General features: G+C 45.5%; 1 protein-coding gene across 17 annotated transcripts in view; it reads right to left on the bottom strand.

Moving 5' to 3' along the window:
• Positions 1 to 416: 416 nt before the first annotated feature.
• The window catches only part of fnbp1b (formin binding protein 1b), a 48,719-nt gene continuing 22,246 nt past the window's right edge, over positions 417 to 26,889 (bottom strand). Inside the window, exons 5-19 of one of the 17 annotated variants that reach the window (XM_079289644.1) lie at positions 24,152 to 24,214; positions 22,393 to 22,497; positions 19,338 to 19,352; positions 17,655 to 17,783; positions 16,838 to 16,984; positions 15,410 to 15,601; positions 13,720 to 13,908; positions 9,498 to 9,512; positions 9,198 to 9,233; positions 6,745 to 6,854; positions 6,495 to 6,627; positions 5,869 to 6,007; positions 5,566 to 5,742; positions 4,779 to 4,937; positions 417 to 2,990 (exon numbers count right to left, since the gene is read on the bottom strand). In XM_079289644.1, coding sequence (XP_079145770.1) covers positions 2,983 to 2,990; positions 4,779 to 4,937; positions 5,566 to 5,742; positions 5,869 to 6,007; positions 6,495 to 6,627; positions 6,745 to 6,854; positions 9,198 to 9,233; positions 9,498 to 9,512; positions 13,720 to 13,908; positions 15,410 to 15,601; positions 16,838 to 16,984; positions 17,655 to 17,783; positions 19,338 to 19,352; positions 22,393 to 22,497; positions 24,152 to 24,214 — 1,617 coding nt within the window. In that variant the 3' untranslated portion in view covers positions 417 to 2,982. The other 16 variants (XM_079289640.1, XM_079289643.1, XM_079289634.1 and 13 more) reach the window with 16 other exon arrangements.

The following is a 26,889-nucleotide window of genomic DNA, read 5'->3' as shown; positions in this document are numbered from 1 at the left end:
GAAGTGAACAACGTAAGAGCATTTGGTGGAGCATGACTACCATCTAACGGCCAACAGGGGGAACTGCATCCAAATCATCTTACTCAAACCACACAGGCTATCCGGGTTTATTGTCGTCATTTATACATTTATATTCCGGACTAAAGTAATACATTAAGATGAACCGATGATGGAAATAATTTAATTGCAGCAGATGCAGAATGAGTGGGGACATTGTGCTGATTGTGTTAGAAGTAATCTTCATTTGATTAAATCCTGATCTGTTGATCAACATCTACAGAGTGTTCTCATGAACGCATCATTAATAATCGTGGATATAACTATGATCACATGTTGATGACTGACTTGGGGTCGTGCCTCTTCATTGTATCTACATTCCCAAGAGATTGAAAACTGCACACAACACCACGTTTGTTAACTTTCCAGGCATATTTAATTGGCACGGTAAACACAATACAAAGTATTCAGTGCTCCAAAACACAAGCATGGGCTACCAAACGGAACACGAACGAAAAAGTGCAAAAACACACCATTTGGTAGACCTTTACAAAGGAAAAGAAGTCTTACTTTGCAAAGCAGATAAAGTAAGGGTAAGACTCTCAATAGTTAAAATAGATGTTTTCCTTTTTAAACTATTTATATATTCATATATATTCTCTCTAATTCCAACGTGCCATTTCCACTGTACAGGCAGGTTATTCCGGGGCATCGACTCGAAGGTTTGTGGTGGTCTCGCTGCAGAGCGCGGGGCGGGCGGGCAGCTCAAAGCGGTGATCTGTGCCTCATCAGATTCATCATTGAAAAAAAGAACAACATAGAGAAAAGTGGCTTGTTTTGACGTCTCGACATCAAGCGACGGATGGTGAAAAGCCAACGGGGGACTTTTTAAGCTGGACTCAGCAGAGATTTGATCAATACTTCCATCAACGGTTCCAATGGTCAATATGTCCACCGCTCCTCCGTTGAAGAAGTGTTCGTAACATGCTGCATCAGATGAATATTTAAGAATGGCTCCATTCAAAACAATTTCATTGTTACTCATATTTAGTAAGAGGGGGGGGGGGGGGGGGGTTAGACCTATTCAGGCAGAATAAGCTACAACATAGACTTCCAGCTTTAAAACAAAACAAAGCAAAATCTCAATTCAACATCATCAAATATAAAACAAACAAAAAAAGTTCAAATCACGTACATTGTGCCGTTGAGGGGGGGGGGGGGGGGGGATCAGTGGACATAATTTCTCTTGTATGATTATAAAAACTTAAATTTGCCCCCAAACAAACATCCCCCAATCACATCTTAATCCTTTCATCATTCCACAGCTAGCATCAGCCAGTTAAGGCCCAAAGCAGGTGAATCCGGGTCACATTTCAGTCACCAACTCACAGGAACATATGATCACAGTATACTTTCATATACAGTGGACAGTTATGTGGACCATCCTCAGAACACCAGGTGTAAATAGGATCTTCACAGCTGTTGTTTTAGGGTGAAAGTGTTGCTTGGACCGAGTGGAGACATTTCCACAAGCTTGATTAACTGTAAACTAACAGCTTGCGTTAGACTGATCAAACCATACAATGCTAATATTTTTACATACATACTGTACTGTGTACTTACGGTAAAACTAATGCACAAGACATCCATGGCCTACCTATGCATAAGATCATCCAGAAAAACATTTCGGGTCCCTATCGTTCTCTACTTGACAGTTTTGGGATTAAACTAGGGAACACTGGGAGGAGGAGATCACTCACTCGCTGCTAAACAGGGAAACGTGCTTTCTGAACCAAAAGAAAGGAGATTTAATCAAAATTAAAAAAAAGAACCACAGGCACCGAACCCAAACGGCAGCATTCAGGTTAATTCAAACAGTATGACCAGGCAATGAGGGTTAACTGAACAGAAAGGCTGGGGGGGGGGGGGGGGTAAGCTGACCAAACACCCCCCCACCACCAGGTCGCCAGCAGAGGGGTGAGGAGGAAGACAGGGCAAGCATGCAGCACACCACAACGCTGAGAGGCCCCCTGCCCGATATTAAAAAAATGGGGGGGGGGGGGGGGCTCAAAGCAGCCAAGGGATTGCCTGAGCTGCATCAGGAGGGAGGGGGGGGGGGCGTGGCCAGAGAGAGGAACAGACACCAGTGACAAGACAAGAATTGTAGGATGAAGAAGATGACGAATGACCCATCATCCATCTCTGTCCGTGAGGGGGGGGGGGGCGGAGGAAACGGAACAACACAACAACACAATACCTTTTTATAAATGATGCATACATACAAGCATTCTGCTCCGACAAACACAAATACACAACATACAGATAGATGAGTAGCACCTTCTTCTTCTGACACCTGCGAATATGGAGGTGGTTTTAGTGGGAGGGGTGACCGTGATGGAGATGAGCCCGACTCACACATACACACCGCCGGATGAAGGTGTTTGACAGCTGGTCTTTTGTCCGTAAGGCTCCTGCTGCTCTCCGTCCTGTCTCTGACCACACCCTCCGCCACATGTGTGTGTGTGTGTGTGTGTGCAATGGGGGCAAAGGTAGGGGGGGGAGGGGGGGCGTTCAGAGTGAGGAAGCCAACAGCCACGGACATGACCGCGTGGTGTAAGCGGAGTTAGTTACATTAAGAAGCGAAGCTTTGCCGAAAAACAACTAAAAAGCAAATTGTATACTGTGGTTGTGACTGCTGTGTGGGTGTTAAGGATGGGAAAAGGGTTATGAGCGCAAAAATTACGATGGATTTCTCTCGTCGTCGCTTCACATCGCAGAGTTCTGCGAGGGGGAAGCGCAACGCTGGCGATAGGTTTTTGTTTTTGCAACGGTTTGGAAAGAGAGAAGCGTTCTAATCGGACGTCTCTCTCGTTTCTAGATTCAGGTCGTCTTTCACTTTCTCTCTCTGACTCTGTGAGCGCGTGAGGAACGTGGTGGTTTCTCCGAGGTTGCTTGCCCTGCCATTCCTCAGCCAGCCTCACACTTTTAGGAATCTGCAATTCAAAAAAAGAAAAAAAAGGAAATACGGACAAACAAACAAAACAAAAAAACACGACAAAAAGAAAAGTTAGAGAGCTTTAAAGGAAAACCGACAGCAACCCAAATATTCAGATATGGAGAGGAGGAAGAAAGACGTCATTACAGATATGAAACTGTGGTGTCGGCATGAATGTAGTCTGCACTGAATGCGTGAAAGACCCCCATTAACCCAAAGATGTGTCCGTTTTACTTTAGAATCTTTCAGCTTATTCCACTGCAGTTTGGATTGAATGCATGTTAGAATGCAGCCACTTCACTGTCACAACATGCTCCAATCACGTCACGATGAGGACAAAAAGTGCTGCACCGTGCAACAAATGTTCTTCAACAAAAACAAAAAATCGAGAAACTCATGAAATGCGTCTTTACAGCCCTGACGCGAAATGACATCCCGCACATGAGAACCCCATGCTGTGCCGGTAACAAGCCATCAACGCTGATTCAAAAAACTTGCGAAAGGGAGTTGAACAAAGGCTTGTGTCATGAGTTATGAAAGAGATAATTTCTGAGTCGAAGCCGATCTCCGAAAAGAAGCACAGAATGTCTTATTGTAGCGGTGAGATGACGCGACGCTGAGGCCAACCACACCATGCTTTGACCGTGAATGCACCGTTCGAGACTCATGCCACAAAGCACAGATCGTTAAGGTCATGACCCGCTCCGCGTCTCAGCCCAGTCTCACCACACAGCTTAGCGCCGCTAATTCTCAGTCCTTTTTATTCCTTTACCACTGGCCTGGAAAAAAGGGACCAGAACAGCCCAACACTTCATTAAAAAAGAAGAGAAAGCACATTCTAACGGGGCTATCGGCTACTTATCTGATCAATAATTGTATAAAATCCTCCCGAACTAGGGGAGAATAATTACTTTCACAACGTGTTCATGTTGTAACGGCTCTATGAATAATCTACAGCATGCAACATTTCAGGGGGGGGTGCACTTTTTATTTCTTGATTTTCTTTTCTTCTTTTTAGCCTAAAAAAATATCTTTGAATATGTATTCATATTTTACAGCAGATTGAAAAGACATCTGCGTGATTGCACACGGAGCATGCTTTCCTTTTAAGGTTACAACAAGTGACCAAAACACAATGTTCATAGTCGATCAGATGGAGCGTACGTTCACTTCGCCGAGTTTATTGATTTATTACCGTACTGACTCGCATATGTGAGCGAGGTTGTGGATCAAACTCTTGATTAAAAGCATGGTCATTTGAAATCTTAACAAAAAAACCCACAAAATACATATTTAAAAAAAACAATCAAGTACATGTGATCATTGTCAGTGGGTGATTTGTCCCATCATGCTCAGCTTGGACTGAGGGAGTCTTGTCTTTTTTAAATGTTTTATTTATGACCACTAGGTGGCACTGCAGTGAATGGGAGGTGAGGAACTACAAGCTTCCTCTCACACACTTCTTGTACTCAACACCCGCCTGGCTCAGCTCGCTTTCAGTGTCATATCCTACACAGTGCCACATGTTTTGTTCAGTGTACAGTGACACACACTCACACTATCAGCCACAACTGTCATGAGGCACAATGGACAAATCTGATTGGCCCTTCCTTCCAGGAGAGACAGGAAGTGTGTGTGTGTGGAGTTATTCTCTTATCTGAGCTACCAGTAACAATCTTTAATCTCCACAACTTGCCCCAATCACACGGCAGTGGACGGACACTTACTGACTTCACGGTAACAAAAATAAAAACACGCTTGCGGAGTTAAATGTATGTCATAGCACCTTTGGCATTTGTTTCCAAAAAGACCTCGACGTAGGATGAGGGGACGTATCCCTCCTCGTCCTCGTTCCTGCGCACTCGTGTCCACCCGTCTCCTTTGTCCTCTTCTATGACGTACAGCAGCTCGCCCTCGGCCACGGCGATGGTGCCCTCATTGTGACCTGAAAGAGGAGCGACACAAACGGAGAGGAGGCCAGATCAGAGCACGAATACGGGAGTGTCCACCCGGCACACCCAGAGGAACTACCTTCACATGACTTCATGTAGAGTAAAGCTGCATTTATCAATCAGACTTCCTGAAAGCAAAGAGGAAGTAAGACCAGCTATTTCTTTTGTTTTCTCTCATGCTGCTTTTTTTTTGCCCTGGATTTTCTTTTTGACCTCTTCAGCCTGAAACGATTCATGAAATAGGCTGCGTAAAATATTCAGGGTCTTCACCTCTTGCCTTTTTAGTCGGGTCATTATTTATACATGTGACGTTTGGTATTCTTATGATGCCGTGATCCTCTCAGAGAGACGGGGAGGAATCTCTTCGTAGAACACGTTTCCGAGCTCGGTCACCGGTACTTATCAGCCCAGACCGATCGGAGCTCTTTACCACCTCTGATCTTCGCACAGCGCTGCCTTTTGACAACTTGCCAATTCGATTTTTAAAATAGTATCCGGGTGGAAATGACTACCTCTATCCACCCTCCTCCTCCACACATTACCTCAGTAACCCCTACTCCTCCTCATTCCGAGTAATCGCATTGCTCCGACTTAAAGGGCACATGAGTTGTTTCTTGTTACCTTCGAACGGGTACAAGGCTTTGCAGGTGCCGATGGTGGGCAGGGTCTCGTCGTCGTCGAACTCATCGTCGAACTCTGGCGTGCTGGATGTGGGGAGGACGGGGTTGATGTTGGCCTTGACCTGAGTCTCTGGATTCTGCTCCTCCGTGTAGCTGCCATCCGGGCTGCTCAAGGGCCAACACACACACAGTAAATATACTGTGAAAACATACATAGTCTTCCTCCGAAAAAAGAAGGCGTGAAACATCTTTCTGTGTGTGTGTGTGTGTGTAATGTTTCATTTTCGTCCGAGTATAGCATACCTCTCTCTGTCCTGCGCGCAGTTGTTGCTCACTGTCGAGTTGTTGCTCACTGTCAGGTTGTTCTGGGTCTCATAGAGTCCACTTCTCCGGTTCGTATCACTCTTGGACGGCATCCTCTCCTCCACCTCCGCTAGCCAGCCCTGAAACACACACACACACACACACACACACACACACACACACACACACACACACACACACACACACACACACACACACACACACAATCATTATGAATGGGTAAGCTGCAGCGAACCTTTTTCTTTCTTTCTACGACTTAAAATGTATTTCAAGCAGCGTGGAACTCTTTTTTTTGTTTTATTATCCGTGAATCAGATGGCCCTTACATTTGGCGAGAACCTTCAGGGGAGGAACGCCACTGCCTTGCACTCCACTCGCATTACCATTTATTAACTCCTCTCCCTGCACAGAGCTGGAACATGCAGCCGGCCCCTCCAGCTGCATCACATCTTCTCCTAATATGGACGAGCGGCAGACTTCTCCAACCGGAGACGTGCGTTTGAACTCCTCATTATTTACTGTCGCAGACAAACCGAACAGCAAAGCCTCTCCAACACTAACACTCGCACACACACACCAGAGCTCAGGCGGGGGCGCCCAACTAACCTCAAACTTCTGCGAGTCAAACTGGAGCTTCTCGATGTTCTGGGCAATTTCCGATAGCCGGGGGTCGACGCTGGCGGGGTCGCCCATCTGAGGGTTCTTCACATACACGTCTTTCATCTTAGTTAGCGCGTCCCTGAGAGCAAATAACTACAGTGAGAACGAGTCTTTGTTGCATATTAACGAGGTAAACACAAATATCGCTTGTGATGTGAGGGAGGGAAAGGCTCCTTGATGCCAGATTTAAAGATACCTCTGGTCCATCTCTTTTTGAATGTCCTTATTCAGTTCATCTATCTTGCCCTGCAGCTTCTTCCTCCTCTGTTCTGGTGGCAGGTGGCTGAAGTCCTCTGGTCCAGAGCCCTGAGAGAAGAAGAAGAAGGGAAGAGGAGAAGAGAAAATGGGGAAAAAGAGGCAGAAAGAAACGGTAAGAATGAGCAGCTTTCATCGCTTATTGTTCGTTGTGTTGCTGTTTCGACAGGGATCATTTCTAGTTCCAGTAGGTGCAGTACCTCCAAGACAGTACCTCTCTACACCCTGTGAACCAGGACTCGGGGGATAAATGGGTAACAGCTCCGAAAATGGAGCTCTTGTTATGTTCCAATCACATAATTCACCTGAAGGAGACACTGCAGCCGCTCTCTAACACACACTCGCTGAGAGTCGGGATGCTTTTCTGTGGATACACTCGAGGCCGTTCACCTATTCAGCCGCTGCGCCTAATCTGGTGCTCTCTGTAGACGCATCGGAAATGTAATAAAGTATGAGCTACATCCTATCAGCGCTCGTGTAGTGTCTCAGAGGGAGCTGGCTGACGGGACTGTGTGTTCTTAAAATGGAAGGTGTGAGAGTGAGAGCATTGTTCCTGATGAGAAGATTTCCCGTCCGAAACGCTGAACCGATGAGTCAGACTTCTCGGCAGCCTCTCGGAACTTTCTGTTGACATTAATCATCAGTGCATCATTCTCAAGCTTGCTAAACAGTAGTGCTAGCAGGTGTGTATGGAGGCCCCAAGAGTTCAAAATTCACAACATTACACGAGTCATTCATATGATTATTTATTTCACAATTAAATAAAAAATGTAATTAAAATTCAAGTGATTACTACATGTATTTCAGAGCTTATTTTATTATATCAACAGTTAATTTTAGTTTTATTATAGTTTTTTTTTGTCAACAAGTCTTATATTTCAAAATGCACGTTTTCGATTTTATTTTTTACTTATATTGTACGTCACTTTTTGATTTCATAATTGTCACTTTCAACTGCTTAATCAACCACCTAATTGCTCTGAGCTAAATGCTAACGTCAGCATGCTAACAATGATAATGCAATGCACATGCTGATGTTCAGCAGGTATAACGGTTACCATGTTAACCACCTCAGTTTAGTGTGTTAGCATGCTCGCTGATTGCTACTAATCAGTAGCTGAGGCTGATAAGAATGTCATTCATTAAGTCTTATTCATGTATCACGTCTTTGCGGCTCCTTTGGTTCCGTCATTGAGTTATTGCACCTTTGCTGTGGTCCCATCCCTGCAGTGAGCCGTGCAGTGACTGAATAGGTCGGGCCCTGGTGGGATTTGGTTGCGATGGGTCACAGAGGCACCACAGGATGTGACTGCTGGAGCTACAGACTTCACTGCACTTGAGCAACCTTACCTCTTCTTTCTGCACCGGCACGCAACATTTACCCAGCATGCAACATAGCAAAGATCATGTCAATCAGCATGCAGAGGCATGCTCCTTTCTGAGTGATACTGATAGTTACGGAAGTCATGTGTTAGTGTTTACGTTCTCTATGAACCCCAAGACAAATCAAAACACGAGCATCTAGGTCAGAACTAAAACTATCGGCAGACATTAGGTCATTTGTTGTTTGTGTTATGATGAATTTAGGATGGATGAGAATTCCCGAATTGATTGTTCTGTATGGAATCAGGTATAGATTTACAAAACACATTAAGTAGAGGATGCTGAAATCACAAAACTCATGAAAAGGCCAAATTTTTTTAATACAAAGTAAGATAAGATCCATATTTTTAGAAAATACGCTTATTTGCCTTCTTGCAGAGTCTGTACGCTAAATATGAAGCCAGCTGGCGGTTAGCTTAGCTTAGCTTAGCATAAAGACTGGAAGGGGAAACAGCTAGCCTGACTCCGTCCAAAGGTGAACCAGGAACAGCGACGTCCTTCTCCCGCAGTAATTTACTCACTTGTTTAGCAGTAAATTGAGATTTTGGACATTTATCATCATCATCATCATCATCATCATCATTTTGCCTCATCACTCACAGGTTTAGAGTAGCACCAAGGTAACTTTGGCATCTTTTAAAAAAGCAACGCATTGCTTTATTGGATTGTCAGCAGAAAATAGTGTGCATGCCTTGGACGCTACTTTTTCGATCAACCTTCTCATTTAAGCCTCAGCAAGAATGTAAATCAGCTTCCATTCCAAAGACTTCAGCGACTCCTTTGAACCCTGAAAGTGAGTCCTGTTCTGAGGGTGATATTAATGAAAGGTTGATAATCTGTGGAGGCCTACAGTTCGTTAGCTTTACATAATCATACCGGCATGCAGTGTAAGGACGTGAGCGAGCAACTACTCCATCAGATTAGTGTTTGTTACAAGAAGAAAGGATTTGTCGAGACAAGGACTACCAGACGGACTAGGAGACGGACGTAACATCGAGTAAATGTGATCACCTCAATGAGATTCCGGACGTGGGAATTGAGTGTGATCTGCACCACAGAGACCAGACGGTTTGGGAGAGACGTGACGAGAACACAACCACAAACACAAAAACAAACACGGACATGAGACAACGACATGAGTCTGAGGTTCCATCGTTGTGTCACAGCAAAGATTATTGAATTATTAACTTAAGTCCAAAAGAGGAAACGTGACGGCGTACAGAACGTTATTAACAGTGTGTTACCGGGAGGACGTGACATGCGTGCTATGGTCATGCCGCTACGATCGTGAAGTTATACGGTCATGCTTACCAGCTTGAGAGAAAGCTTCATGGGGGGGGGGGGGGGGGAGAGAGAGAAATGGCGAGGAGCAGGAGAGAGAGAAAGAGACAACAGTCAACATCAGGAGAATATCACGGCCATTTGTTTAACTTTCCTTGAAATGAAAATTGTCGACATGTCTTTTATGATTTGTCAAACTTCACCATTTAAGGAAAAGACTCGAGGGAATAGCGTTTAAAGGCTGCAGGATTTGTGTGCTAGTTGTGCCATTAAAAAAAAAAGCTCTTTGAGCGACAAACCCCCCCCCACCCCTCACTCTTTTCTAATGTGGTGAAGTTTAACATCTCTACTATAATGAATTAATGAAAAATGAGCAATAAGTTGGCAAAAAAAAAGGCCAACGTATTGCTCAAGCATGAAGTAAACAATGGGGGAAAAGACAGATGAAGGTAAATGTAGAGAAAGAAGTAGAGGGATGGTGGCTGCGACAGGGACGGATGAACCCTTTACTTCTTCATCTCTCTCTCTCTCTCTCTCTCTCTCTCTCGCTCTCTCTCGGCCGTTGCAATGACACGGAAGTGACAGCAGAGGGCGCCAAAAGCGTAAACACATCAGCAGGTCCGTTGACATGGAGGCAGATACTGTACACACAGACAAGCTGGAGAGTCGCTTTCAAACCCAAACTATCAAAACTCACTTGTTACGAAGAAACATCCACACATATCCAGCTCTGTGTGTCTCAAATGAAAGTAGCTGAACGAAGGCACATGAGCAAATAATTAACAATGAGCAAAAGGGCAAATAGAGTAAAAACAACAAAATAACTTGTTGTGAAAGTGTTTAAACGGCTTATTCAGAGCCATTTGCTGAGTCATCTGGTTGTGTTTTGTACCTGCTTTGAGAGCAGGTTAACAGCCGTTGGCTGGTAGAGCTGGAGCAGATGACTTGTAATCCTGTTAGAGGCTCACAGGCCGGTGCACTGAGGAGCTCCACTCACTGGAGGCCACTAATCAAGTCATCCACCTGGAATGGCCTCTCACAGTCCTCGCTATGACGTCTTGTGATCCTCCCTTTCGCCTCCGCAACGCTATAATATTCTTACATTCCCTACAAGCTTCACTTACGGAATATAAAACTATGTTTATGAGTAAATACTTGTCCCTGATTGGCTATTCCTGCTCTGAGCATACACGTGACATACCATGTGATCACTTGAGAGCTGCACTTTACTGTAAGAAGAAACCTGTTGCATGATACATGTTTTCCTCCACATTCAGCAGATATATAGTTTTACTCCGAAATTTTTAGAACTCCTTTTTTTTCTACCTGAACTCTTTCCAACCACCAGACAGACACAGATATACAGGTACATTGTAACATTATGGTCCTTACAGACAGATAACATCGCTGCAGTATGGCACACCAGCACACAGAAAGCCCTGCAGGGGTGAATTCTGGGTACTGTAGGCTGAACCCAGACCCAAAGTGTGACCAACACCTCGTCCTAATGTCACATCCAGCTGACGGCGACATCTAAATAGCGAGGGGGGGTGGGGGGGATTGATGTGTGGGATGAAAAGCATCCTCACGCTCATAACCCCCCCACATCCTCAGGTGCTCGTGACACTTTGTGAATTGACCCCTTGTCGATGCTCCGTGGGAGGGAACGCCCCGACACAGCTGCAGGACAACGGCCAGCAACGAGAAACCCCAAGCTGACAACATGTGATGTGGGATGAAGTCGTCATCCTCTCCCGACCATTCGTCCCGTTTCTAACAGGGTGTGATCAATACCGAGCCAGGCACAGACACCGGCCTCCTGTTTTTGTGAGGAAACGTTGCCTCGTTCATTGTGACGACTGAATGAATGCGTCACAAAATGAATTGTTATTTGATACAATGAGGCCACTGTATGTGTTGTACGTGGCTTCTACTAATCACACACATCCGCATACGTTCCATATTCACCCACACTTTCTTCCAACCCCCTGAACTACACACACACACACACACACTTACAACATATTGCCTGGCTTCGAAAGCATATGTGGGTCGACCCAGAGTCCTCTTCATAAGCTCTTTGTGACAAATGAGCGAGCGCGGGGATTGCTGCTGCGGTGGTCGTCGGAGAGAACACAGAAAACAACAGCACTGACGTCTTAAGATCTTATACTGTGTATATACTGCCTTGATGGGACTCCCAAAACACAAACGCCGTCCTCTACTTCCTCCTGCACGTAACGCGCAGTCACTGCGGATGGATGAGACGGCTGATATGCAGCAAACAAAAGGCTCTCCTGCAGGGGTGGACATCCCTCCGCTGTGCGGAGAGAGCAACAACACACCTCCACTGGTGCAACGACTCTAATCCCTAATGTGATGCTATGCTCTCCATGCAGGAGGTTGAGCTGATTTACCTGCAGCTGTAACCACAGAGTGGAATAGAAAGTAGGCTTTGTATGATGCATTACACAGGGTTTCACAGTATGAAAGTATAATGGACCGATGCGGCCCAGAGTTATTTTTGAATAGCACCTGGACCCCGATTCGTGTCATCGAAATGAAAGATTTTTAAAACCTTCAACAGACTGCTTTTATTCTCGGGAGGAAACTGAATCAAAAGCTTTATATGGCTATTTAAGACTGTTCAAAACAAGCTTTTCTCCTCAAAATTAACATAGATACTCTGGCCCTGGTCATACATTGTTGCTGGTTTGCTCCGTATGCCCGGATGGATGCAAGCCCGTTTGTGAAAGAGCTGAGAAATTGCCCTGATACTGTACCAGCAGCTGTTCAGGGGCTTTAGCCCAACATGTCTGTGTCAGCGAGGCAGTCGGGCTGCTGTCCCGAAAATACTTTCTGTTATTTGACAGGATTAAAGATGCACCTTCTGTTGCCTTTTAGTCACCTACAACATATGGTTGATTTGTTCCTAAAAGAAAAAATCATTGTAAAAATGTGCTCTAATATATTAAACATCTACATACATGGAAAACATCAACAGGTTGCTGGCGTGAGACATGAAAGGGTGAACAACTTATTTAAATGTGTTGTCGTGAGATATGGAGAGGAGGTAGTCTTTGACTCTATAAAGGGATTTCTACTCTAACCGTTTCTAGACTCGTAAACGTTTTCCTGTGCTACAACATATTCCAGCAGTCAAACCTCAACCTGTTTGATCTGAGCACAGAAGACGAACACAATGCATCTCATTTCGCTCCTTTTTTATCGCTCTTCTCGAGAGCTGTTTCAGCACTTCCGCTTTCAGAAACGTGCACTTCCTGATAGACCTGTCCGGCGCTAGAAAAGAAAACACCCCCCCCTCCCTTTTTTTTTTTCTGCCGACCTTCTATCATTTCCTCTGCGATATGCTTGCACACACTACACTGCGGCACCTTATTGTTCTTTGGCCTTTTCAGCCGTCATGTTGGCACCGATTCATGCAAATGTTTTTACTTTGACTATCACCGCTAACCCTTTCCAAAATATGAGCGAATACGAGAATTTTATTTGTGGGGTCCGGAAGGAACACGTGAGTTACCGCCCAGTTCCTGAGGTCAGGGAGAGCTGGAGGGTGAAGTGGGTTACGGGAAGGATTCCTGTGGCCCGGCCCAGTGATTCCATTGCAACGCACACTGGACTAGGACGGGAAACCGGTGATGACACCCAGCAGGACCCGCCAGGCCGGTGCTGATAGAGCCACCCTCCGGGAAGCCTTCTAAATTTACTCTGCTGGCCTTCTCCCTCCTAATGGCCTGGGGGACTCAGTCAGCCTGCTGCCATACCCACAACCCATCACTTTGTCCACGTTGTAAGCTTTAACCCTCTTTGTCTTTTCCCCCAAAACAATCTGCCTCCAGCACAGACTGCAGGGAGCTACTGCTGTCTCCATGCTACTGCCAACACTGCTCAGGCATCTTGCTCATTTCTGTCAAAGGGGGGGGGGGGGGGGGGACCTGTCATTGTGAGCACAGAGTTAACATGAAGAGGGACGAGATGGAGAGAACACTGGTGAGTCAGACAAGTACCATGGATTCATAGTTATGCGCTACAGAAGCATGCTAGAGAAGCATATGGGCTGAGCACTGTAAAGGTAAAGGAAGGCCTGTCAGTCATCTGCTGCGTGATGGTACCATGCAGGCATTATTCGACTTTGCATTACTTCACCCATACAGTGCACAGTAGCAGGTACAGCGCTCGGGTACAGGTGCAGGACACACACACGCACAGACACATGCACAGACACACTTACCCCTCGCCTCAGGCTCCGGAGGCAGTGCATTTTGGGTTTGGAGGTGATGAAGTCGTTGAGGCGGTGGGAGAGGGGCTCCTTGTGCTGCTTGGGAGACTGGGGGTCGTTGGGAACAGCAGAGGGTGAGGGCGGGGATGAGGCTGGGGGGGCAGGTGGGGGCTGGTGGGGGGATGTTAACAGGGACATAAGCTACCAGTAAGAGAGGGAGCCGTGACGGAGAGGAGGAGGAGGAGGAGGAGGAGGAGGAAAAACATAGAAGAAGAAAGGGGGAAAGAATCCAACACGAAAAAGACAAAGGAGGAAAAAGGAGGAGGGAGCACAAAACGAAATAAATAAGCCTCCTACAGATATTAAAAAATAAACACACAACAAAAAACCCAAACAGAAATTAAAAGACAAACGAAGGTACGTTAAACCTAGTGTATCAATAGTTATGCTGTATGTAAAACATATAAAACATAAAAAAAACAGTTAAAAAGGAAGAACACAACCAGAGTGAGTAGGAAGCGTAAAATGTGTTAAAGCAAGCGGCTGCAACAGAGCACAGAGTTCCAGTCAAAGCGCATGCGGGCTTCCATTTTAAGAAATCCTCCTCGTTCTTTCTCTGTCCTGACATCATCACATGCCAGCTAGAACGACATCACCCCCCCACCCCCCACCCCATCCCCAAGGATATCAAGCAGCTGAATGTGAGGTCATCGTGAGAGAAATGTAATTGCTTATCGCTGTCCTAAAACATCTGACTGCATAATTCATCAAGTGGTTGCAGAGACGCCACACGATGCGCATGTCAAAGACAAAGAGACCGAAAACTGCAAAACCCTGTTTCTGAAAGGCAATAATGGTGCGTTTGTGCTGAAATGTCAGCGTAATGTTTCATTTGCATATCTGTGTCTGTTGTGTTTGCATGCGAGTGTGTATGCAAAGTAGGAATACCTCTCTGTATGGCTGTCTGTGCTCCCCAAAAATAACCCTTCCATAGAAAAATGAATCCTGAGTTCATCAAGCACAGGTAAGCGATGTGTTGAGACCACTTTCTGTACACATGAAGTCAGTGCGCTGGGGTTTCTCATCTAGCATTACACACACACACACACACACACACACACACTTGCTTCCAGGCTTTCTCTCCCACACACAATTACTCATTCATGCTCTGCTCTATTTCAATACCGACAGTGCCACCAGCCCGTAAGACGGTCCGAGATCACTTTTGCTGTTCAGAAGCAGGAAACCGAAGGAGGCGACTCAAGACACAATCGGCAGTCATTTAGGGAAACGGTGAGGGGGGGGGGGGGGGAACTGTTATTTCAGATGAAGTTAATATCTGCCAGTTGAGTTCGACCACAGGATGACAGTAGATTGTGTGTGCATTAGTGTGTGTGTTACAGAAGGAAGGTTCCCAAACCGGTGAGGGTGATTGCCGTGGAGGAGGAAACGGGTGGCAAATGATAACAACAAAAATGGCAACACTAACTAAATCAAACACGTAACCAGCACTGGAAATGTGACAGATACTACAAAATGTGACATTGAACACATATGCTGTCTCGAAAATACCACATACTACAACCCGTGAGCCTCCATGTGAGGAACATCTCGCGGTAAAACCAAAATGCATTAAAGCCGGTGAGGCTCTGCTGCACGTTGGAGCGCAGACGTGGCTCCGTGTGAGGTGTGCATGTGTTACCTTGTTCTTGTTCTTAATGAACGGCCACAGCTTGCCCTTGCTCTTGCCGACGGGCTTCTCCTTGGCCTCTCTGGAGCTGGTCAGGCTGGTGTCGGACGCCGTCCTCTTCATGGCCTGGCCGTAATCCTCAAACTCCACGTCTCCCGGGGGCTCGAACCCGGACTTGTAGGACTCCACCACCTGCTTGGAGTCCTAGTGGGGGAGAGTGGAGGTAGCAATCAGTGACAGCCTTGGCCTTGATACAGTTTCATCCACTTTTTATTTTAATTTCAATATCAACGGAAGAATCCTAAAATGTAAAGCAATGACAAAAAAAAGGGGGGGGGGGGGATGTCTGTTTGTATAGATTGTCCTGCTAATCAGCAGGTCTGGAGATAAGATGCGACACAGTGGTGGGCCTGGTGGCTCTCTTGTTTATAGTTTTAGTCTGATAACAGTTCATGAGCGCATCGTGGACGTAGAGAGAGAGAGAGAGGGAGCGAGAGAGAGAGTGTGGGCCACAGAAGACCTCAATCTGTCAGGCAGGAGTTATGACAAAAATACTGAGGTCGGGGGACACAGTCAGGCTCATAAAACACAGGAAGAAGGACATTAATCAAGCGCAGTGTGCATCGCTCCACATGAACTGATCAGGGCAGAGGGTTGTGGTTTTGGAGTTTAGATCAAGGGTCAAAGATTGTGCACTGTGTACAAGAGGAAGAGAGACAAAGACAAGGGAAGGAGCATGTGATACGTTATTCCCCCGCCGTTGTTTACTATCACAGGCGGGAGAGTCATCTCCCTGGAGCTGGGCCATGCGAACAGCTGGACGTACACACACACACACACTCTCTCATACTATTCCATCCCTGGGGACAGTCTTGTTTTTTGTCATAGGGCAGGCAGTCAACATGTGACATCTCAATAGATCACACCGCTTGTTTTCTCCTCGACGTAGGCGAATGCTGCCTTCCATACTGGGAAATAACCTTATTAACACCACTATCATACTCTCCATTGAATATAAGGCCACAGGCAGATTCTGTTACCTTTGGACAGAGCCAGGCTAGCTGTTTCCCCCTGATTTCAGTATCTATGCTAAGCTACGCTAACTAGCGACTTGCAGTCATTTTATATTTACCGTACAGACACGAGAGTAAATCGAACTCCCTTTTGTTCCCCCCCAAAGTATCAAACCGTTACTTTAAATTGAATGGACTGCAGCCACCTTGCAAGCGCTTTGTTTGTTCACAGGTGGGCTGCTTTGATTTCCAAAAGGCCCCCAAGAGGACCAACCCAGCGGCACACTTGTTGCTTAAATGAAAGCCTGATCGCTGGTGTGCGAGTTGTGACTGACTGACGCACTGCCTGAGTGAGTCATACGTCCCACATGGTGGTGTGTGTGTGTGTGTGTGTGCGTGCACATACATCTAATTTCTGTATACTCACAGTCTTGGGCTCGATGGACTCGGCTGCTTTCGTCATGCCGTCTAAACATTTCCCCACGATGGGCAACACTTGGCGGTCCACGTCTGCAAACGTCTTCATGCACACTCCTATCCTGTCGATTCTTTTCTCCTCCATGTCTTGGAGTTTCTACGCAGAAAAATAAACAAATCAAAATGCCGGCATATTCACACGTAAAAGACGGGTCAACTAGCTTGTGTTGTAGAAAAAGTGGAATGGAGAGTGAAGGCTTAAGAAATGATGCACTGTGAGATTGGAATCAAACTGTGAAAGACTTGTTCTTTGGAAGAATTGACATACTGAACAGGAAATGTCTTCTGCACTTTACATATTCCTAAATGTCCGACCCAATTTAAAAGACAAACGAAAAGAAGAGAAAGCTCTGTGAAGAAAGCTTTTTAAACTCCTCACACTGTGATTCCCAGCTCACAAGCGGTAGAAATGTAAGAGAATAACTGCTCTCTTCATAACGTCGGCTCGTTCCCCTCGTTGTCTCACAGAATGTATTTTTAGCGGTGGACCCAGAGGGGAGTGTGGGTGGTGGGCTGCGAACAGCGTTGAATTCACAAGCTTGCTAATGACTGCACATGAAAGCACCATTCTGGCAGACCCTTCCATCAGTCTGCACTTTCTGCTGCATTTCCACACATTGTGAGTGTGGAAATGATAAACAAAACAAAATGGAGGCAAACATGTTTTGGGTGGGCGCTCTAAATAAATGTATTGTTTTGGATTTGCAGGTTAGTGCAACGACAAATCAGACGAATTCGGACGTAAATTGCGGTGCGGTCATATTTACCTGGAATATGTTGGGGATAACATTGAAGTAATGCTCATTCTGCTCCTGGTTGAACTTCTGCAGGTAGGAGGAGTAATCGCTCTTACTGTCTGAAGCCATCTGGTGCCTGGACTGAGCATGCTGTCGTGCCTGAAGGAAACAAACAACAACAACACAGAACATGCACATCAGAGAGACGCTCTACTCGGTAAACCTCAGTGTCCCCCGGATTAACACAGACACATGGGTTACACACACGCAGCCAGAGCATAAAGACCTACATGAGTTGACATATTTGTGCAAACCAGTGTTCATGCACGCACGTGTACGCACATAAACATAAAGCTCGCGGACGCGCGGTCACAGGTGCAAAATTCCTGCAGCGACAGCCGCTGGCGTTCGGCCATCCAGTATGTAGACCAGAACCAAACACTTAAAAAGTCTTAAAAAGAACGGAGGGATTTGGATTTTTGATTGCCCGCCCAGTCTGGCGTGTCCCTACCGTCGATAATGTTGATTATTTTAAGCTAGTTCAGTCCCAGGGAGACAAGGCAGGCAGTCAGAAACGCAGCAGGAGCAGCCTATTACAGATCCAAGGCGAGCAGATGGAGATGAGATTATCTCAGCTCGGCAGCATGTGTGTGTGTGTGTGTGTGTGTGTGTGTGTACTGTCGCTAAGTACTCGTATCTGTTTCCTCTTTTCTATCAGATCTGAGGCCTGTCCGTGCACACATAGTGGTTTCATTGGGACACATATTACACAGAATAACCTTATGAACCCGTGATCGCAGTCAACTGAATGCAGATGCACGAGAGGGGGGGGGGGGACAGTGCAGCCATTTAACGGTGCGGGGCAGTAGAGGGAACCCTGATCTGTCGCAGTCCTGTGGGAAACATTTCGAGGACTCTGTCCAGTTTTCACCCACGCACCACTCTGAGGCAAGAGCTGAGTCTCAGCGCTCACACACACACATATGGGTAAAGTAATGGATGACATACGAGAAGACGTCAGAGCGGAGACACTCGTCAGACACAAAGGTGCACTACTTCCAGCACAGGAGGGATGACAAGTAATGCCTCGGGTGGAAAAAGATAGTCACAGCCCTCAAGAAGAGGAATGTGGAATCTAGAGGAAAGCTAAAAAGCACATGTGGAAGTCCAGCTGTTTAAAATCGAGACGTGCAGGCCTGTGAGCATGCATTGAGGGGTGTGTGTGTGTGTGTGTGTTAGGCCGGCGTGTGTGCATGCAAAGTGGTGCCGAATGTGTTGTGAAAAGATGAGGGCAAACAACATCGCCATGGTAACATGGCAGAAAATCTAAACTTGCAGCAACATCACATCCTGTGGTCGTGTTCTGGAAATAACATGTCATTTATTTTTCTGTTACTCACATCTCTGTATCAGTATCTGTATAAATATCTATCTATCTCGGAAGATTACAATGAAAGGGGCCTTTACGCTACATTTTTTGATTTTGCTTACATCACACGCACACAAAGTGTTCAGCAGAAGAGACAAGCCACTGTACGGGGAGCAGATCACAGTCAGACAGGACAGGGCGTGTTCACAGGGACCCGGTCGAGACTCAACGGGAGAGAGTGTGTGTGTGTGTGTGTGTGTGTGTGTGTGTGTGTGGGTCGAGACACGAGTCGAGACAGTGTGTGTTCCCACAGATATAACAGGCTCTCTGTGCGCTGGACCTACCTTGTGGGAACTTCGCTTCAAGGCATGGCATAAAAAAATAGATATACAAACACACACAAACAAAAAAAGGATTGTTAGCCGTTTCCAGCTCAACAAGAAGTTGCCATAGACGCACTTCCTGGACCACCGGGCGTGTCATCACTCAAAAAAGGGGAAGTTGGTATGAGGGTAAGCAAATGCAATCACGACTGAAATACTGGAATGGTACACCAACGCTCTTATGGTATTAGTACGGCAGAGCAGAGCCGGAGAGGAGGACACTGTGTTATTTTATATACTTTATCACAACGACGGGGAAGTCTGTGAGTGTGTGAGAGAGCCGGGGTTCCTTTTTAAAAGAACTGTTAACAGCCTTTGTGGATATCTAGGCTGTCAATCCAAACCCCAAATTGAGGGATTTGCTTGCCAAGAAGAGGAGAGGGAACCGTTTGAGGTTTTTCTCCAGCTGCAGAGAAAACCGCAACACCTCAGCTCAACAAACAGCAGCTTATGGCATTACGGGGGACATCACAGACGAAAGGCAACTCCTGGAGATTTATCGGTTCCATTCTCCTTTTGTTGTGACAGACCAGTGACTGAGAAAGTGAAGTTCTCGGTTACTAACTTGTCAGATCCTTAAAGTGGCCTTTAGCTTCAGCATTTGAATGTACACACAACTAAGCTGACAACAAACACGTGTTCTTCGCCGATCATGCATCCGTTCTGTCCCAACACAGACCTACTTCACCCCCAAAGGCTTTGACTCTGACTCCAACACAAACTAGTCCGGGGTCGTGACACGTCGTTTCTTGCGGTGATTTGTACTCAAAGGCCCTCACAATAATGAAAGGAATGCACCTCTGCAGAGAAAATAACACATTGTGACTCACGGCTGTTCTTTTCTGCGCCTTAGTTTAACGACCAAGTCTGTTTCTTACCAAAAATCCTAAAATGTAATGATGGAAGTGTAACAGTAACTATATACTCTGAGCTAAAGAACTTTTCCTGCCGAGCGCGTGGAAAAGTCGTGAGGCATCGCAGCCCGGGTGTCTAAACCACAGACGGACACACAAAAGTGACACGATAGCAATAAAGCACGCGCACTTCCTTCTTCTTTCTTCATACATTCGCACATTTCCACACACTTTTTTTCACTTGATAGAATTTATACCACAGATACGACACACCGATAAAGTATAGAGTTTAAAAAAGAATCGTGAGAAGAATCACCGAATCACCAATCATCTTCCACAGCTCATTTCTGAACAATGGAGATGTGAGTAGGTGACAAAGAGCTGTGTGCGGTGATCTAGACATTGGAAACGGGGCGAGACACTGAAAACCAAACATATTCATTATGACTATTAAGGTTCATGGTAATCTTTGCCACAGCATCTTATAACATAAAGTCATTTTAAGTTTCTGAAGAGACCATACAGATAATTTCTCAGCTCATTTACTACATTTGTGATACGGTTTACATTGCTGCTTACCATTTACTAATGCATAACAAGCTTTTGGATTGATTTCCTGCTTGCATTGCAGACATTTGCTTTCATCTATTTCACTGCAGCCTGTTTTTCCAGGAACACTCTGTTTGCTCTGGAATGAATCAGAGGCTTAAATGACAGTGGATGTCGAAAATAATCACATTCACCGGCTATGTTCAAGGAAAAATGTGGTATCTTTCAAACTGGCACGTATTCTTAATTATGACCATTCTGATGGTGTCATAATAACTTCAGCACCTTCACTATAGTTTGGAAAGAGTGGACTTGAGTGAGTCTTCTAAAGCTCAAATTAACTTCAGTTTTCTATAAATCATTTTAAAGTGAGAGGAAGACGAGAGGAAAATGGAAATGTTTGATTTGGTACTTTCTTGCTTAACAGTAAATATCTTAGGACTGTAAAGGCAAGAATCTGGCGATACGATACGTATCATGATGGAGAGACTGAACGGAAGTTGAGTTTCCGAGGCATGAAACTAAAAGTCAATAGAAAATGGTCAGCAGAACTGTAAATAATACACACAAGCAATCCTTTAGGGTTGAGTATCTCGCATAATGAAGATCTGTTTACATTATGACTTTGCACAAACAGTGATACTAACTAAAGCCCTGAATGCTGTGTGATGTATGAGTCTTTCATGCTTCACTAAATGAAATAACTGTAATCAGACACAACGCCGCTCTTGTTTCACAACTAGTTTCTTGAGCTGCTGTGCCGGGTCTCACCAGTTGAGTTCAGTGTTAGCCTAAGCCTATTGTAGCTCTTTGGCTGCGTGTCCAGAGTGCAGAAAGGCTCTTTATTCCAGCCCATATTTGCATAATAATCGGGTCTGAACTGTGTCAACTGCGAGCCCGAGCTCCGCTCCAACAGCTGATGAAGCAGCGAGAGCACGCGCTGCTGACCCATGATGCCTTGCGGGCGTGGGAGCCATGTGGGAGAAAGATTTTGAGGGCTCTTTTAAATGGTTGTGACAACAGGAAATGACATCAGCTACAGTTCCCGGGGCTCTGCGTGTCTTTTGAGTGCTGAGAATCGGACGATCGCTGCATATGAGGAGTACGTACTGTCACAGAAAGACCAAACTACGTATTTAGATTCTTCACTGTAAAACAGCAAAGCCCCCCAAAAGTACGTGTAATACACACAAACACACACACACGCGCCACCATGGACACAAAGTCCTGTCTGTTGCTAAGGCCCACACAGACCAGCAGAGTGTTTGGTATCTGCTCGGGGGTGATAATGAGGACTCGGTGCAGCCATCAGCTTTGTTTAGCAGCAGATCACTGTGCTGCTGAGACAATGCCAGCTTTTACACACAGTCCCCCGGCATCAAACTCATGGTCACTTAATGTAGGCTGTCTTTCGGACTCCGTCGAATGAGGAGTCGGGACTTTTAGGGGTAATGTGGAAGGGGGGGGGGGGGTGTAAACGTAAATGGCGAGAGAAAGGGGAGGGGTGCAAAGTGGGAGGGTGAGGAAGGCCAGGCAACTGTGTCAAGCATGGAGGGCATGGGACAAGCTCGCGTGATCGGTGGTTTGCTGCACGAGAGTGCGGTGACACATACCTTTTCCACGTCGGCCTTAGTCACGTTAATGTCAGCGTCCATCCTCTCGAAGTATTGCTGTGCTCTGTCTGCCTCTTTACAGTCCCTCTCAAACCTCCTTTTATACTGAAAAACAGACAGAAAAGCAAATTCAACATGACCACAGACATTGGATCAGTAATTTCCTGCCGCGAGCTGTAGCAGGAACCACTTTATAACTTGACCTTTTTAAATAAGCACGGTAATGAACGTCACGTCGATTTGAGCAGCATTGTGTGTGACAGAGGTCAGTTTATGCCCCTGACACAGCGATGGGGTCTAAAAGTCTGCAGGCTGCAGATTAAACAAATGTCCATAGTGGCCATTTGTGTACGCAAAAACAAGCATTCATTCAACCCTCTTTCGACCCCTCTCGGTGAACAATCCGTGTTTGTTGGGCCGGCGTGCACTCTGAACTATGGCTATCTGCCTCGCACACAATGGGAGCATTGAACGCATGCAGCGAAAGTTTGAGGAGGACAGGGCAGTTATGCATATCTCCGGAGCTCTTTCTCTCTCTCTCCCCCGTCAAAAGGGGCCAGGCAGAGGATAAGAAGTGGTGTTCTGTGCAATCTCTCTTTCAGCTGCTTCACTTATGAAGCAGGCCCTCCTGGATGTGATCTTATCGAGGGGTTTAACAAAGATTGCAATTAAATCAATGTTAGTCTGGCCAAGTGATGACTGAAAGGGCACACAAGTGAAACTTTTGTATTTCTAGTTCTGCTTTAGGGCTCTACCAAATGCCCCTTTTTTCCATTCGAGGCTTCTGAGGTTTACTAATGAAACTTCAAAGGTCTGTCGTCATATTTTATGTCTCATCTCTCGAAAAGAAAATTAAGAGTGTTTTTTAGGGGGTTATTGTGGTGATATAAAGCAGAACATTTTGTGAATTTGTATGTAATAGTGCAATACTAATATTATTAGTGTTAGTTTCGCCTAATCTTTATCGGCAACTATGACTGTGATTAGAAAAAGCTGCACAGAATTCAAATTGTGATTTAGAGATGATTCAGTGCAGCTCTATTTTTCTACTTCAGTATTTTCTGTCTCTCTGATGTTAACAGACACATTTATGTCAGATCAGCCTGCCTGGAGAGAAGTCGTGAAGTTAGCCTCATTACCAACATTAAAACCAACATTACTTGTCATGAGTCCATCTTGGTGTAAGACGCTGTCTATCCTTCCCATGCTTATTGCCCAGTCTCCATTTTGAGTGAACTAAATGTCACATTGTATGAGGTTTATGGTGCAGACAGAACATGAGGTCCCTCAGGGCTCTGTACACGGCCTCCTACTGATATTTCCTTTTTCAGTTAGAAACAAACTGTTCGCCACCCGCTGTATGTGCTCCCTCTGCGTTTATTGATACACTTTATAGTCACACTGCTCCTCCTTAAGTGTCGGTTAAAGCATGTGCTTTAGTAGCATGTAGCATTGATCGATCATAAGGCTGCTGATGACTGATTGTACAGCCTTGAGCCATTTACATCAATAGACTATCTCTGCACAGTTTTATAAAAGATTATATTCCTTTTATTGCAATTTGAACCTTTATGTATTTGATGAATGATTTATTTTAAATAATACCCAAAGCTAAATGCACATAGAAACAATGTAGTTACTGTAGTGTGTATGCTGTTCTCTTTGAGCCCATGTAGACCTCTCGAGTCACTGTACCACCTGTGCTCACAGCTGCTGCTGGTGTACAGTTGTGGTACTGCACATTAATGGGGTCACTTACCGCTTCCAGCTGTTTCCACGAGCTCTCAATGTGCTGCTGTGCCTTACGACCATCATGGAAGTGCTGTCAAAAGAGATAGGGAAATATTATCATCCTATTCATAAGCTTGAGGGATTTGAAAGCAGGTGACCTCGACATCGTAGGGATAATAAATTAGAAGCAGTTGAAATGAAAGTCTCAACCGTACCATTAAACACTATGAATATTACTCACACTGTGTCAGGGAAGTATTAATGTAAGCTGAGAAAGTAGGGCAAATTCACATAGAGACTATACTGTCGCTACATTACAAATTATGAGCATACAATCCACAGGCTTAACTCTCAGAGACACAAGCTGAATGAAGGCTTTGTACTAAGTGGATATTCCAACAAACAAAATAAAGGTCAAACATACTGTAGATCAATTAACAATGACAACCGATTCCGTCTTAAACAAGGAATATTTCGAAACAAGAGATTTGCAGGATGCAATAAAAATGTATTTAGTCCAAAAAGGCAAAATATTATAGCTATTTAACATCGGCATGTTAACAATGTCATTGTGAGCAGCTATTAAATACCGTTCTACTGATAAACCTCTCTGTGGGCCGGTGTAGCCGTCAGAGGAGAAAGTAGCATCAGAAACAGAGAAAGGCTAACTGATGAGGTAAGGTCAAAGGTTGGACGTGCAATGAAAAGCTTCCAGTCAACATAACATGAGATAAAACATGGAAGCCAGATTTTGTAATCTAGGGGGAGACGGACAGGTCGCAATGGTTTATGGCAGTGTTTAGTGTCGCATATTAGACGAGGCTCGATGGCAGCTGCTTGTGTGGACACACAGCACATACGACGTGTGTGTTTTCTGTTAACGGCCTCTCTCTCCCTCCGGGGGACCGGAGCACATCCCCCCCTCCCCCCCGGAAACATAAGAGCACCAATTTAAAACCTTTTTGAAAATTAAATTGCGACGACTTATCAAGCATGCGGATAATTCCCCCCATTTCCTGTGGTTACGTTAATCTGCAAAAAAAAAAAAAGAAAATCCCCAAAAGAAACAAATTAAAATGAATATGACACTGAGACTTGACTATCAATGAGGCATCCCCCTGGTTACGCTGACTGCGGAAGCTGGGTCAGGAGCTGAGCTGAATATCGATGCTGCCATTCAACAAAGGACCGGGCCATTGTAGACGGAGCAGAAAGCTTTTGCTTGCATTTCAGCGCAAGAGAAGTACAAGCAAAGTCCTCAGTACTCTGCGTGCTAACTCAAACACACAAAGCATGAGATGTGAAATGAAGACGTCCTAAAGGTTAATCTCACCTGAACACCAGAGTAGTGAGAATGTGCCCCGGTTCACCTCAAATAGTCACACTTGTCGTATCCTAAGGTTTCGAGGGAAGCTGAGCAGAATAAGGAAGTGCTCCAGTGTTTCAGAGGAAGTATTTCAGCTCGGACAGAAAATGGGACACTGTGGCGCCTCTAACCGATGAATAATCAAAGCATTTTGTTAAGACCCTGACCTTAAAATTCCCGTATAAGAAGAATCTTATTCAGTTCTGGAAATATGTCTCATGATAAGACACAGTGAAGATACAAAGAAGCCTTTTTTCATAAACGCGCAGCACAAGACTGGGTGACATCATTGTTGCTGTGGAGCATTCCTTTCAACCAAACATTTGTCTCCATAACAACATATCAGAAAAATACCCAGCATGAACTAATCTTCCGTCAGAGATAAACAAACTATGTTGACGGCTCGTTTAGAATCATGAGGTCCTGCTGGACGACGAAGATCCACGGATTAAAAAAAACAAGAAACATGAGCTCATTCGCTTTCAAACATCATCGTTTGTGACTAACGGCCATCTGGGACGCAGGTATGAATGTTGCAGATGTTGTGCAGTGTTTGGCCTCTCTGTGTTTACATGCATAGACCCTTCGTTCACCCAGTCCTCATGTTCAGCACGAGGAAGAGCGGACACACCCCGTCTTCCTCCCACACGTCCTTCTCAGTAACAGCGTGTGACTGCTGGCACTGTCGGGGACATCTGGGCCACTTCAACAGGTCGCTGACCTGAAGCTGCCACTCCCAGTTACCCAGACACAGAAGAGAGGATAACAGCTGGAGTGAACAGATTCTTAACCTGGGTTTCAAACTTAACCACATTGATACGTTAACTGACAGACAGAAGAACTGGAAAATATGATTATTAAACACCTAAACACATTAGATCAGTAGATTTAATAACTTAAATGTTCTAAATACGGGATTCAGAGCAATAGTATAGTAGCAAACATCTGTATGAGAAGTACAGAGAGTGCAGTGCTCTGCTCAGCACTGGCCTCCTGGGCAGAGAATGAAGTCAATCAACGCCTTTTCATTTGAGCGAGTCTATTTTTATGGTGTCTCGAGCATGAGCTACAGCGGCTCCTATCTACTGTCGGCCTTCGGTAGAGAGGCTCTACGTTTCATCCGTGTACCAGACTGAGCTGAGGTGGGACAGACACGCACTGATGAGGCCGTCTGTCACGCGCAAAAAACAAAGAGATGAGGCGAAAGACGGGGCAATCGACAAACGTCCTCTTGCTGCCACTCCAAAAACTTCCCTCGCAGCACCGGAATTTGCAGTTTTTGAGTCTACGAGCGCGAGGGTGGACCCTGTGCGCACACACACAAGCTCTACACGGATCTGTCCGTCATTCATTGCCGTGACTTGGTTCACAGGAATGTGCACCTGCACTCCTGTACAGTT

Source organism: Melanostigma gelatinosum (assembly GCF_949748355.1).
Source record: "Melanostigma gelatinosum genome assembly, chromosome: 18".
NCBI lineage: Eukaryota > Metazoa > Chordata > Actinopteri > Perciformes > Zoarcidae > Melanostigma > Melanostigma gelatinosum.
The sequence above is the reverse complement of the archived record's forward strand: the minus strand, read 5'-3'. Positions and strand labels throughout refer to the sequence as shown.